At 26.1% G+C, this 14,565-nt stretch overlaps 1 protein-coding gene across 2 annotated transcripts in view; it reads left to right on the forward strand.

Moving 5' to 3' along the window:
* The first annotated feature begins 9,293 nt into the window (after nt 1–9,293).
* The window catches only part of LOC100197297 (DAZ-associated protein 2), a 33,551-nt gene continuing 28,279 nt past the window's right edge, over nt 9,294–14,565 (forward strand). Inside the window, exon 1 of one of the 2 annotated variants that reach the window (XM_065810475.1) lies at nt 9,294–9,426. In XM_065810475.1, coding sequence (XP_065666547.1) covers nt 9,420–9,426 — 7 coding nt within the window. In that variant the 5' untranslated portion in view covers nt 9,294–9,419. Of the gene's footprint in view, nt 9,427–12,179; nt 12,307–14,565 lie in introns of those variants that run through there. The other variant, XM_065810476.1, reaches the window with a different exon arrangement.

Raw genomic sequence — 14,565 nt, forward strand, 5'->3', positions numbered from 1 at the left:
CTTTTTAGTCCCTGTGTTTATCCGCATGCTTTAATTAGATTGACCTAATTAACAGCATGTATTTCACCTACTGCAGCTTCTAAAATCGCGCGCAATCCTTTCCGCTATCTCTATGCTATCTTTCTAAATCGACTACATCTATTTTTCACTCTAAAATATCTTCGTTCTTCCAAAAATCACTTTACTCTTGGTCCGTAGAGCGGGTTATGACGCTCCTTTTGGAGCCGAACCTATCTTTGCGGTCCTTGATAATGTGGCCTCTATATGGCAATTAGCCGAAGGAGGATAAACCACAATACCAAACTTCTTCTAGATGGAACTGAAGTGTTTTATTGTGCTTCCCCAATAGCTCAAGGGTGGCTAAAAAATTACCATTATCATACTCGTTCAGCATATTTGATGAACCTACACAAATATGAACGTAATATTGAAATAAAGATTACAGCTAGATTAACATTCCAAGCAACATTAAAATTATTTTATGAACATAAACTGCTAATACACCTTGAAAACTTAGATTTCTCGAAGCTAAATGAAGAGTGACGTCAAGGACGCAGCGTAAAATTTCATACCGCTTAGATACCTCATTTTTTATTGTTTTTTTAAGTTTTGAATTAATCCTGGTCTGATTTTTCAAGGCTTCAAAGGCTGATTGCTAGACAATGTAGTGATTTCTCTGTTGAACATTACACTGGTGGCTTTTAATCTTTTCTTCTGGCTTTCGCCAATTATATTTTATTCCGCCATTCCACATCAAGAGGAAAGACTGAAATCCAGGGCCAAAATTATGTTTTTGTCCAAAAATAGAATAGGGAAAACAAACGAAAGCTTTTGGAGTTCCACTCCAGATAAGCCAGTTTCTGTTAACTTTCTCTCCATTGAGAGAAGTTTCGTAAAAAATGGAGGCAGGATTTTTTTTTTTGTAGAATTCTCTGTTCCTTTGTTTGTAGAGTTCTCTAGGCAAGTTTTTTGACATTGGTTAGGAAGGAGGCGTGAACTTCCAATATTTAATTAGAAATTGCTCATCCGCGGTTCTCTGTAATGAGACCGTAAGGACTTCTTGTGGCACCTAAAAAAAAAAAAGAATCTCTTGGAAAAAGTGCCGGATTTTGAGGTGGTCCATTTAGTACGACTAGCTGCTTCATTACCCAGTCGAATCGCCTCTTGATCCAAAATTAAAAAAAGCATTTGAGAATTGTGGTATGTTTTTAATACCTGCAGATATTAAATGATGTTTTAAGAACCTGAAAATATTAAATGTTATGTTTTTATTATCTGCAGATTTTTCATAATATAAGAATGCGTCCTAAACTCACCAAATTATCATCTTCTTCTTCAGAGACCATTGAAAAATTTGAAGGGGAAGATGGCTTTCTTGAACTTCTCATCAACGCTGTTGGTAGCATGGTCCGTCTAAAAAAGAATTATTTTTACAGTTTTAGAATGAAATTATGAATATAAGATTGTGAATAAAAAAATAAAGCTGTTAACGTATACCTTGATGGTTGGTATTATTAAATGTCTTTTTTTTGAACTTTATCAAAGTCACACTCTTCCAGTGTAGGTTTGTTCTTGTGTTCTTTTACAACTATTTCTACAGATTTATTTCTGCCTTGAGACCCTGAATCATGCTTTCGAAAACTAGACATGACGTTTTAACTCAGAGATGTGTGTTACTTATTTTTAAATTTGTTTCTTTTTTCATTTGTTACGAAATCGAAATGAACTTTTTATTTAGAATTTAATTCTCAAAGGAATTAAAGACAAAAATATTTAAATGCAATATCAAATTAATTGGAATGAATTGTATTGAGAAAGAATATTTGAAAAGTGTTGGAATAAGAGTAACTTAACTGATTTATGTAACATAACATTGATAATGTTTTAAAACAAGCGTTTTGTTTGGATAAGTGTTATGTAACTCGAATTTTAACTACATTTAAATTGGAGCCGTTGCAATCAGTTCGCAGTCACGCAGAAAGAATAGAAATTGTGAAATTTCTATTTAAGTTAACTTATATTTCAATTTCATTTCATGTTATAAAATTCTAAGAATCTTACAAAAAAAAAAAAATCTTCCATTTCGTTATAAATTTCGTTTTAAACAACCTTCCTCTTTTTTTTCCGTTTGATAATTTACCTGTATTATTGTCTGTTTTTATATAAAAGTAAATATATACATAATCCGTTTTAAAGTACATATAAATTTTGCAAAATGCTAAGAATGTCTTTAATCGAACGTTAAACTATAGAATATTTCTACTAATTTAAAATAAAAGTAATATAAACATACATATATACCAATGCATACACATTTTCTATATTGATGTTTAATAAGATACATTTAGTTTAGATAATAACAAGTTTTTTTATTTTCTATTTTGAATTAAATTTAGAATAAAAAATATTTGAAGTCTTTTGTAATAAATTCTAATTGTAAGAAAAGTTTTTTTGATTCCGTTTTAAATTTCTCCATAGAGTAGTGCTCTTTATGATTATTAAAAATTTTAATAAAATCTTTTATTGAGAGTTGCATGTACCCCCTTTGTCAGTATGCCTAAGTAAAATATACCCAGCGCCCCCCCCCCCCCCTTCTTTTACTGGACGACCTTGATCTCAAGAGTTTATCGAATACTGAAACGAACTTGCTGTAACCAAACTTGTAACATCATACCCTAATGATTTAAATGACAATCTCGTACAAAAAACTCGTTCATACCATCAAAAATTTCATAAAGAATTTGAAATTGAAGACTGTTCGAGATATTTTGCAACATCTAATCAGTGAAACTAACTGCTTCAATGCCAGAATTATCAACTGCATGCATTCTTTTTATAACATTTCCAATGACTGTTGCATCGTGTTCACACGATGCTACAGTCATTTGTTTGACGTTCATTTACAGAACTTTAGATTAGCAAAACCTACCTACGATCAACTATTTCTCAAGATTAACTTTCTTGATAGGCTAAATAGCAAACGGTATTGGAGAGTTTTTGAAAATAAAAAAATAACGCGTTAGTAAATGTGCTGAATGAAATGTTCCTTTCAGAAATGGTTTTTATATTGGATAGTGGTTTAAAATACACAAATTTAAAATTAACATTTCCAGTGTCGTTTACAGCTGTGTTATGTTGTTATATTTTGCTCAAAAATTTAAAAACAAAATTTTGCGTAATTCATATTGTTTTATATTTTTTTCCAGGGCTCCCTGAGTCTTATGTTACGCCTCTCACTGTGTCTACCTCTGTACCTACTAGATATTGTACCCCTAGGCACATTCAATCTCATTTACAGTTTTAAACGTACTCCACTGTCTATAATTATTCAAATTGTCATAATTAATGTAAGATATCAAAGTTTTATTTACTTTGGGAGAAAAATTGAAAACAAAATCTACCTAAATTATACGCTAAATCTCTCTATTTATTAAGTTTGCATCAAAAATTAATAAAAAATCTAATTAGATTAATTTATAATTTACTTGTTTGTTTAATCGCCCTTTGCGACAATAACCGCTTTACATATTCTTGGCATTCTATATAACAACTTATACAATTTGTCAAAGTCAATTTTAAGTCAATTTGTTTCCGCCTCTCTTGCATCATAAGACATTAGTTTATGAGACTCTTTTAATTCAACCCATATAAATCCAATATGAAAAAGATCTTAGGATTGGTAAGGCCAAATTATTCTATTCAATATTTGATCATTCTATAACTCAGTTAAACAACTTATATGTATTGAAGAATATGCTTTGAATTAAATCTTTGGATCGCTTTTTTTTAAAAAAATAAATGGCTTCATTAACTAACCTTCCGAGGGTATAGCATGAATTTTTAAAAATGTACAAATGAACTACTTTTCTCATTATTCCCGCTATTTTTCAATGTCACGCGTGGCATTCCGACCAAAACAGCCTTAACACTACATCCACCATGTTTCTTAGTCAGTTTCATAATACAAACTAATTTATAATAAACATTTATAGCTCAACGACTTTTCCTCGGGCAAATAACCTTCTCCTGATACCGAAAGTTTATTTATTTTATTTTTAATTTATTTTTGTTCCATAGTATACATTTTCGTGATTACATAATAAAGATTCGTTAAGATTGAATATACATTGAATAAACAAATAGAGGCTTTGCGTGTTCTTTTTTATTTTTAAAATTAATTACTCGTATAGCATGCTTCTGTTTACGATAGAGAGGTTCTAGTTTGCTTTTATAGGTAATACCCCACGCTGTATTACCGTAATTTAAATGTCTTTGAACAAAGCTATAGTAGATTTGTTTGAGTAGCGGCTTTTTTAATAAATGGCGTGATCGGTATATTATTCCGATACTTTTAGATATTTTACTATCTAAATATGTTTATGGCGATATGTTTATTCCAATTTAGATTTTCGTCAATAAAAACACCTAAAAATTTAGTAACATTATCCCTACTTATTTCTCTATTTTCAAATAACAATTTTGGAAGAGAAGATTCTTTTTTTATAAGAAGGATGAAATAAAGAAAACTTCGTTTTACTTGAGTTAATAGAAAGTTTATTTGCCCTAAACCATCCAGATATTTTTTCTAATTCTTGATTTCTACGCACAGTTCGTTTATAATTTTTCCGGAGATAAAAGAGTTGCTATCATCAGCAAACATTATAGTCGAAATTCTTTTTGATGCCCGATAGAGATCATTAACATTAAGGTTTAAAAGTTCCACTTGTCGGTCCACGTTTCCGGTCGTTGAAGGTCTTTTCTTTTTTTTTTTGTACTCTTGCCCACTTTAGTCTTTTTTATTACTTTAATGATTTTTATCAAAGCTTTTTAATCAAAGTACTTTTATATTTATTAAATTATTTAATAATGCAAAAATGTTTCTACCATTCGAATAATTATAGATGGTAGAGTATATTTGAAAAATTATCGTGCTAAGAAGCTTCAATAGTTTATCGTTATTTAACCAGTGGCGGATCCTGGGAGTATGGGGTATGAATCTGAAAGTCCTAAATATTTTAGAAATGGAGGACCTTTTTCTTTTTAGGAATGCAAATGTGAAAAACGGAAAAGAGTGTAAAAACGCATATATCAACAAAAAAAAAATATAAATCATAGTAGTAATTATATATAATGATAGTTTATATATATATATATCAACTATCATTATATATATATATATATATATATATATATATATATATATATATATATATATATATATATAGTATATATATATATATATATATATATATATATATATATATATATATATATATATATACATATATATATAAATTATGTTAGTGTATTCTACAAATAGAGTGCTCAATGTTCTAAAAGAACAGAGCAATAATAAATTAGTAAAAACACTTATCTAATTTTTGATTACTTCAACACTGTGTTTCACCATCAGTAGGTTCATCAGGAAGAATGTCTAAACATAAAAAAATTTTCAAATTATAGAGAAATTATTTCACAGGAAGTTGGGAATTGTTATAATTAATTGTGTAATAACTGAAGTATTTTGCAACCAGGAAGTTGCATCAACTACATTAGATAATTAAAAAATCATAAAAAGAATTCTTTAGAATTAGGATAAATTTGGACTGGTCATTTGTTTTTATAATTTTTTAAAAGGAACTTATTTTCATGTCTGCATTTAGAAATTAATTCTGATTTTTTATTCAGTAAATTTTCTTGATCTAAATGAGTAATAGTTTCAAATTTTTCTTGTAAACACAGTATACATTTTTTGGAAATGTTGTCATAGGCAGGCGCAGTTTTTAGGATAGACCAGTTTAATTTAAAATTAATATTTTTTTCTTTTAGTTGCCAAATATATTTAAACAGCATAGTCTCTTTTGAGTATTTTTTATGTTTAAAAGATTGTTTGTGATTGGCATAACGTTTTTTCCATTTGCCCTCGGTTAAGCCAATATAATGTTTATAAGGGTTATTTTGCGAGGAAACAATGCATTTGTAAATAATATTTTTTGATAAGCATTTGCCATTCATAGGGCAGTCAAGTTTTTGCTTGTAGTTACAATTTTCAGTATTTTTTAATTTGAGAAATTCATTTTTATTAATCAATGCAAAATTATGGCCTTTTATAATTCTTTCAATATTTTTTGTACAGCTATAGCTTACTTTAATAGTGTTTCTGTTAAAAATTTTGTGCAATTTATTAGAGGGAGGGAAATGTTTGTCAACTAATTTTAAAAACGCTTTTCCAATGTTTGTTGAAACATTTTTGCTGTACGGAGGGTTGAACCAAATTATATTTCTAATTCTATTTCGCTTTTTTGCAATTTTTGTTTCAAATTTAAGCTCAAAATTTTTAAATCCGCTTTTTTTAAGAGCATCTTCATACACGCGTTTGGAAGAGTTAAAAATTATTCATTAGAGGAGTTTTGATTAAGTCTATTGTTAATTGAAACGGGAACTTGTTTTAAGATTTGAGGGGGATGATTCGAATTTGTATTAATATACGATAATTCATCATTAGGTTTTTTATAAGGCCTATAAGAATTTTCTGAGAGGTTAAATGTGACATAAAGAAAATTCACAATTATTAAATTAATGTTTATCTCAATTTGGAAGCCAATGTTTTTGAAAATTTCTATAATATTTTTTCTGACTTTGTCAAGTTGAGGCCCTGATTTTTTTTGCATAATTATTAAGCCATCATCGCGGTACAAGCCTAATTGATTAAAATGAACTATTTTAGCTAGGGAATTTAAAATATATAAGCCTACAAATTCGCAAATTTCTGCTCCGTCGTAACTTCCAATTGTTACATCAAAGCATTCGTGCGTGGTTTTTTTCTTCCACGTCTAATTATTAAAATAGAGTAAAGTTTTTCTGCAATGTTTAATTAGACGAATAGTGTCGTCCGTAATTTCAGTGTGGGTTTTTCCAAATTCTATTGTTTTATTTAAAATTTCTGCTGTAATTGAGGGGTAAAAATCATTAATATCAAATTGTATAAACGTGCATTCATTTTTATTACTAATTTACTAAATAGAAAACCAATTTATAACATCAGTGGTATTTTTCCACTGTTGCAAATTTAGTTTTTTCCGAATAATATTATTTATTTTATCTAATTTAATTTTACTAATGTGCCTTAGTTCACTTTTTGAAGGTACTAGTAGCCTACAAGGGAGTTTATTTTCAAAATTTGGTTTATGATCTTTTAGTGTTATAAACGCTTGCGCTGCACAGTGATTTAGAAACACTTAAAATTTGGCCAAAATACAGTTTTTTGAGTGGCGCAATTTAAATAATGTTATTAGCTAACTATTTTCTACAGTTTCTTATGATTTTAACGGTATAAAAAAATAAGTAGTGAAATAAAAGATTCAAACGTTAATTTATGTTTGAAAGTGACCGAAAACAGCTTTTTTTTAACAATAAAATTTTATCATTTTTAAATCTTGATTTTCTCCCTAAATGCAAAACCTTTCAATTTAATTTTCTATATATACAATGATAATAGATAACTTTATCTTAAATTATGAAAATATTTGAAATATGTATTTATACAGGTTGTAAGAAATGCATTTTAAAAATGCAGTTGTAACGAGTTTAAACTGATTTTTATAGTGCTAGGACTTTTTACCTTGGGCTTCCTTCGCGAAGCTGTTTCTTTTTTTAAAGAGAGTTTGTATCATTCTATAAGAAACTAAAAAAGTTAGCTGCCCCAACTTGCCCCATTTCGAAATAATGTGGTTTTGAAAAGCTCATTTTATAAAAAAATTAGCGACGTAAAAGCTAGTACGACGTAATATATATATATATATATACATATATATATATATATATATATATATATATATATATATATATATATATATATATATATATATATATATATATATATATATATATATATATATATATATATATATTTTCACATTAAAAAGTTTTGTTCAGAAATTTCAGGAAAAACTCTTAAAACATAAAAGTTAAAGGTAATTTACGTCGTATTAGTTTTTACGTCGCTAATTTTTTTATAAAATGAGCTTTTAAAACCACATTATTTCGAAATGGGGCAAGTTGGGGCAGCTAACTTTTTTAGTTTCTTATAGAATGATACAAACTCTCTTTAAAAAAAGAAACAGCTTCGCGAAGGAAGTCCAAGGTAAAAAGTCCTAGCACTATTAAAATCAGTTTAAACTCGTTACAACTGCATTTTTAAAATGCATTTCTTACAACCTGTATAAATACATATTTCAAATATTTTCATAATTTAAGATAAAGTTATCTATTATCATTGTATATATAGAAAATTAAATTGAAAGGTTTTGTATTTAGGGAGAAAATCAAGATTTAAAAATGATAAAATTTTATTGTTAAAAAAAAGCTGTTTTCGGTCACTTTCAAACATAAATTAACGTTTGAATCTTTTATTTCACTACTTATTTTTTTATACCGTTAAAATCATAAGAAACTGTAGAAAATAGTTAGCTAATAACATTATTTAAATTGCGCCACTCAAAAAACTGTATTTTGGCCAAATTTTAAGTGTTTCTAAATCACTGTGCGCTGGTGCGACTGCAATTCTGGCATCTAAATTAATTGTTTTAGCAATATATATATATATATCTATATATATATATACATATATATATATATATATATATATATATATATATATATATATATATATATATATATATATATATATATATATATATATATATATACATATATATATATATATATATACATATATATATATATATATATATATATATATATATATATATATATATATATATATATATATATATATATATATATATATATATATATATATATATATATATATATATATATATATATATATATATATATATATATATATATATATATATATATATATATATATATATATATATATAGATATATAATTGCTATTAAAAAAAAAAAATATTTACAACAATAATTATAATAATTATAATAATTTCTTTAAATATCAATAAGATATTTTTAAGTCTCTACGTGCGAGAGCGCATAATAATATGATATTTTTAAAGTCTCTACTTAATACAACTATTTTAGGTCGCTAAACCAGCTTCGCATTACCAGCTTGTTTATTTTAGATAAAGCAATCCAGAGCTATATTGCTATTCATGGTATAAAATACTGGAATATTTTACTCTGCAGTGGTGTTAATAAGATTAGCCTTTATAACGTAATAAATAATACCGAAGCTAAAACGTCACGGTTTCCATTCCTATGCTTCTCTCTCGTCATGCTATTTTTAACTCGGTTTTTTAAAATTTAATACTAAAATTAAAACCTTTATTTATAAACAATATCATCGCACAAACAAGGCCGGAAAAAATTGTTTTTCTGAGAAGATATTATCTGACCTTTTCAAAATAAAAACTTTGTACTGATTTATCTTAAAGATGCATGGTAAGATCAAATTATTGTAAAGTTAAACATTAAAAATGTAATATGCCAACTTAGTATATTCCGTTTACTCTGTTAATGATGCTAAGAGAGCTAAGCAGGTGAAAAGTTTTTATCTAAATTTTTTTCACATTATTTTTAATTATAAAAGAAAACATTTTTTTCAGCAACCCATGAAATTAATTTTTTTTAAGATTCAAAATATATACTTATTAGATCGCTTCAGGAATAATTAATAATAAAATAAATATATATATTTTTTGACAGTACAGGCAAGTTCTTCTACATTAGGATTCCATAAGTATGAAAATTTTTCTAAATTTTAAAAATATATAAAAATGTGAAAGAGATTTCAATTGTGAACGCCTTAATAAATGACATGTGTTGTTGTGATTAGTTGTAAAATGTAAATTTTGGGTTTATTTTGTAAAAAAGAAACTTATGATTTAATTTTCATGTGTTCATTTCACTTTTATTTAACATAAAATCCAAAGTTTTCTATTTTCAGAAAGTTTCATTAAACAAATTTTTTCACAATTTATGATAGAATTTTGTCGTTTTAATTAAATTTTTGACTACCTCTAATTAAAGATGAGCTGTGGGGTTTGTATAATATAAAACTGTGTAATGGATAAACAAAAAGTTCAAGTTTTGTACACAGGTATTAATCTCAAAGTAGGTTTTCCTGAACCTGGTTGTTTGATGTTGATTTCATTAAATTTAGATACTGCTCAACAGGGTTGATGAAAAGTAGTTGTTATGCTACTATATAAAGTTTGTAAGAAAAATATTTTATCTATAATTTCTCTTTCTTGTAAAATTATACAGAACAAAAAGTTTTGTAAAAATGAGTTGTGTAAGAAATGTCTGAAAACACTTTTTACACAACTCATGTTAAAGAACTATATAAATCTGGTATTTCTAGGGTGAGACTGAACCCCTGTAAAAATTTAGACCAAAACACTATTTTTTACTGTTATTTTCTGATGTTGCACCATATATGGTAAAAACAGTTAGAGCAATAAAAACTTTTTACTCCAAGATAACACATTTAACTTTCCTTAATCATGGATTACACAGAGTTTGGAGGGCTAATGTAAAGCATATATCCAAATGTTGATCGATTTGTATCAAATAAATTATTATTTTTAAAAGCTTGGTAAAAGTGAAAATTTTATAATTTTTACAGCCTAGTCTTGTAGTCTAGCTTTGTTTTGTTATCACAGCCAATCAAGGGAAACTTGACTCATAGTCATTTATCAATCATTGAGCAAATGATTTAGAAAAAAATTGTCTGCCTAATATTTGATGACTGCAAGTTGAAAAAATGAAAACACAAGTGTTGCATTCACTATATAAAGAAGAAATGATTTATTGTCAATAAGAATCGACTAACTGTTTATATTATCAAAAATTGGTTTCTTGAATTAGCAATTGGAGAATTAAAATCTTATGAGGAACCACAATATATGCAAATTAAAACTATTACTGATGCTATTTTAAATAAAGGGAAAACATATTCATTTATAATATAAAAAATTATAAAAACAAGCTGTTAGAAAATCTCCCGGTGGGAAATAAGCTAGCGACTAGCTAGCTGTTTATGACAATATAAACAGTTAGTCGATTCTTATTGATATAGTGTTTTTCAAGCAATTTATTTTTCTTATTTTATTTTTCCTAATGTCTTTAACATCTTTAAAAATTTGATTTTTAGTGTTGAGTCTATTATAATTATGAGAATAGTTGAACTTTAAACATAGCTGTTTTGTAGCAATGTGTCACTAGCTACATATCGTTGCTTTGTAGCTAGCTATAAAATATAGCTGGTTGATAGCTACATATTAGAATTTTTTAGACAACAATTTTATTATGATATGACGCTAGCTACAATAGCCAGTGGGTCTTTAGCTCATTAAGCTAGCTGTCCTTATAGCCAATTTGCTGTCATTATTTTTACAAATATCAATAGCTTTTTGCTAACTTAAAAAAGCTAGCAATCCTCAAACTATTCGTAGGCAATTTCCCACCGGGCTATGAAAGTTATCTATTAATCCAAAGCAAATTTATGCTATTTTAAAGTTCTATCTATCAAATATGCCCTAATAACATCTGTAGATATAGAAAAAACTTTTTAATAATTAAAATAATGTAAAAAATGTCTGATAAAGATTAATTAAGAAACAAATATTTTAATAAGCATAAAATTGGATTTTTTACAACAGAATTTAAACGCTTAAAACATATTTTTTAGAGTATGTTTTTAATTTCCCTAATTATTAATAGCAAAAATAGATTTAATGAAGTTAATGTAATTAATCAATAACTTGAAATAAGAGTCCAAAAATTTTCTCAATTGGATAAAAATCTTATAATGAATTATAAAAATTGAACATTTATTCATTTATTTATTATAACGAGTACATTTTTCTTTTATTCCTGCAAGCAACATCTTTTTTACTCTTTTTTTCATATTTCCTTTTTTTTTTTTTTTTGTATTTTTCAAACTTTGTGTTAATTTTTTTTTCAAACTTTGTGTATTACAATTCTAATCGTGTTTTGTTTAATAATAACCTGATTTTAATCATATTATAAGCTTGTTTAGCAATATGAAGTCAGATTATAGTAACATATTTTTTGTTAAAGTTCTTATTTTTAAAATACACTAGATACTGTCTGTATAATATTATTTTGCTATTTTTAAAAAAAGTTCGGCCAAATTAAATGAATTAACCTATGGTTTAAATACAGGAACTGAACAAGTGACATTTGAACAGGAAGTTATTGTTCTGAAATTTCTGAAATGAAAGGCAATGCTACAAATAAATGTGACAATATTTCATGATTGGAGCATAAACAAATCCTAATTCAAGTCAAACTAAAGTAAGTAGTATACCTGTATATGGTTTTCTAAAGATCTTGAAAGCTCAAAATAATCTGTCAGCAGTTTTAGCAGAAAAATGTTCATTTTTCAAATGATATAGAAAAGCTTAAAAATTTGACACAAAGTCATATATCTGTTTGAATCAATTTTCATAATTAAAGTTTCTTTTGGTTAATAAAGATATGTGAGTTTATTAAAATTTAATGATGTCAATATTATTTAACTTGATGTTGGTCAAATCTCCATTAAACCTATTTATTAATTGTTAATTTTTTGTTTTACTTTGTAACTTCAACATTTTTAAAAGTGAATATAGTGTAAAAGAGTTTTAAATATTTTACCGCCAAATGAATACAAAATGTTTTTTTTTTTATATACTTAAAAGTTACTTAAACAAATGGAATAACTCTAAGCACTCTATTATTCAGGATACGTTCAGTTAGTGTTAAGTGTTTATTAGTTACAGTGAAAATATTGCAATTGAAATTGCATGTTGTTATCTTTACAAATGCTCAGATTTCTGATTTAATTATGTCAAGTTTAGCAAAAAAAGATGGTAAAATTGGATTTTATTTTCATAGGGATTTTTTTTTTAATGCAAAAGTTCATATTTTCTCTGATCAATAAATTATAGTTTTAATAGATGATTGGTATAAAAACTAAATAAGAAGTATGTTTATATAAATAAGAAGTATGTTTATATGAATAAGTCCATTTTTATATCAAACTTGTAATAAATAAACTAAAGTGCAATTGTAAACGTAGACAAAATGTTAAATTTTCGTATTACAAAAAAATTCTGCAAATAACTTACAGCAAATAAATTTGTATATATATATTTTTTAACTGTGTTTAAAGTGTATAATAAATCTTACAGTTTTATCTTTTATTTATAATAAATTTTCTTACACATCTTTTTTTTTTAAATATCTACTATTACTACTGTTTGTATATAGGTTTAAGATTAGGTAGGATTCAAATTTTTAAAAAAAAGCGTATAAATGCATATATATGTGTGATATATATATATATATATATATATATATATATATATATATATATATATATATATATATATATATATATATATATATATATATATATATATATATAGATAGATAGATAGATAGATAGATAGATAGATAGATAGATACTCAAAAATTGTCATCACCAAGTTCTCTAAATCTATCATTTACTTATATTTGTCTTAAAAGGAACTTTTCTTCTGTTGAGTCTTATCTCTTGCAAAGTTCTTCAGACCTACTTGCTCTTTGTGAGACTAATTTAAGTTCAGTTATCTCATCTTGTGAGCTTAGTGTTGATGGTTATCTTTCTTTAATTTGTAAAGACTCCAATAGTTACATGCTTGGCCTGGGCATTTACATTCATAAGAATTCACCCATTTATTGGGAAACTAGGTTTGAATCCACAGACTATTCTTTTATGTGCTTTCACCTTTTCACTCTTTTGTCTCTTTGTTTTATATTGCTCTCCTTCATCTCAATACTGCACTCTTTTCAATGTTATTTCTGATCAAATTGACCAAGCCCTTTCTCTTTATCCTTCATTCAATATTGTTGTTGTTAGTGACTATAATGCTCATCACACCGAATGGCTTGGCTCTAGTCTCAGTGACTCTGGAGGTTCTAAGGCCCACAACTTTTGGCTTTTTGCAATCTCCAACTCAAATAGTCAATTTTCCAACTCACTTTTCAAATAATCTGAATCATTTACATTCTCTGCTTGACTTGTGTCTTCTTTCTGATCCTAGTCAGTGCTCAGTTTCTCTACCTTCATCCTTAGGTACTTCTGATCATGGTTTGATATCTCTAAAACTATTATCTCATTTTTCTTCATCATCAGAATCCTCTTATCTTTGTACCTCTTACAATTGCAATATATATTACATTATATATGTGTGTGTATATATATACACACACATATATAATGTAATATATATTGCAATTGTAAGTATATATATATATATATATATATATATATATATATATATATATATATATATATATATATATATATATATATATATATATATATATATATGTATATATATATATATATGTGTATATATATATATATATATATATATATATATATATATATATATATATATATATATAAATATATATATATATATATATATATATATGCATTTATATATTATGTAATGTATATATGTTTTAAATTAACTGGGTACTTCCTGTGTATTACAGGTTTTATTTATAACTTTTTCTCAATTT

This window comes from Hydra vulgaris, chromosome 11 (assembly GCF_038396675.1).
Source record: "Hydra vulgaris chromosome 11, alternate assembly HydraT2T_AEP".
Classification (NCBI taxonomy): domain Eukaryota; kingdom Metazoa; phylum Cnidaria; class Hydrozoa; order Anthoathecata; family Hydridae; genus Hydra; species Hydra vulgaris.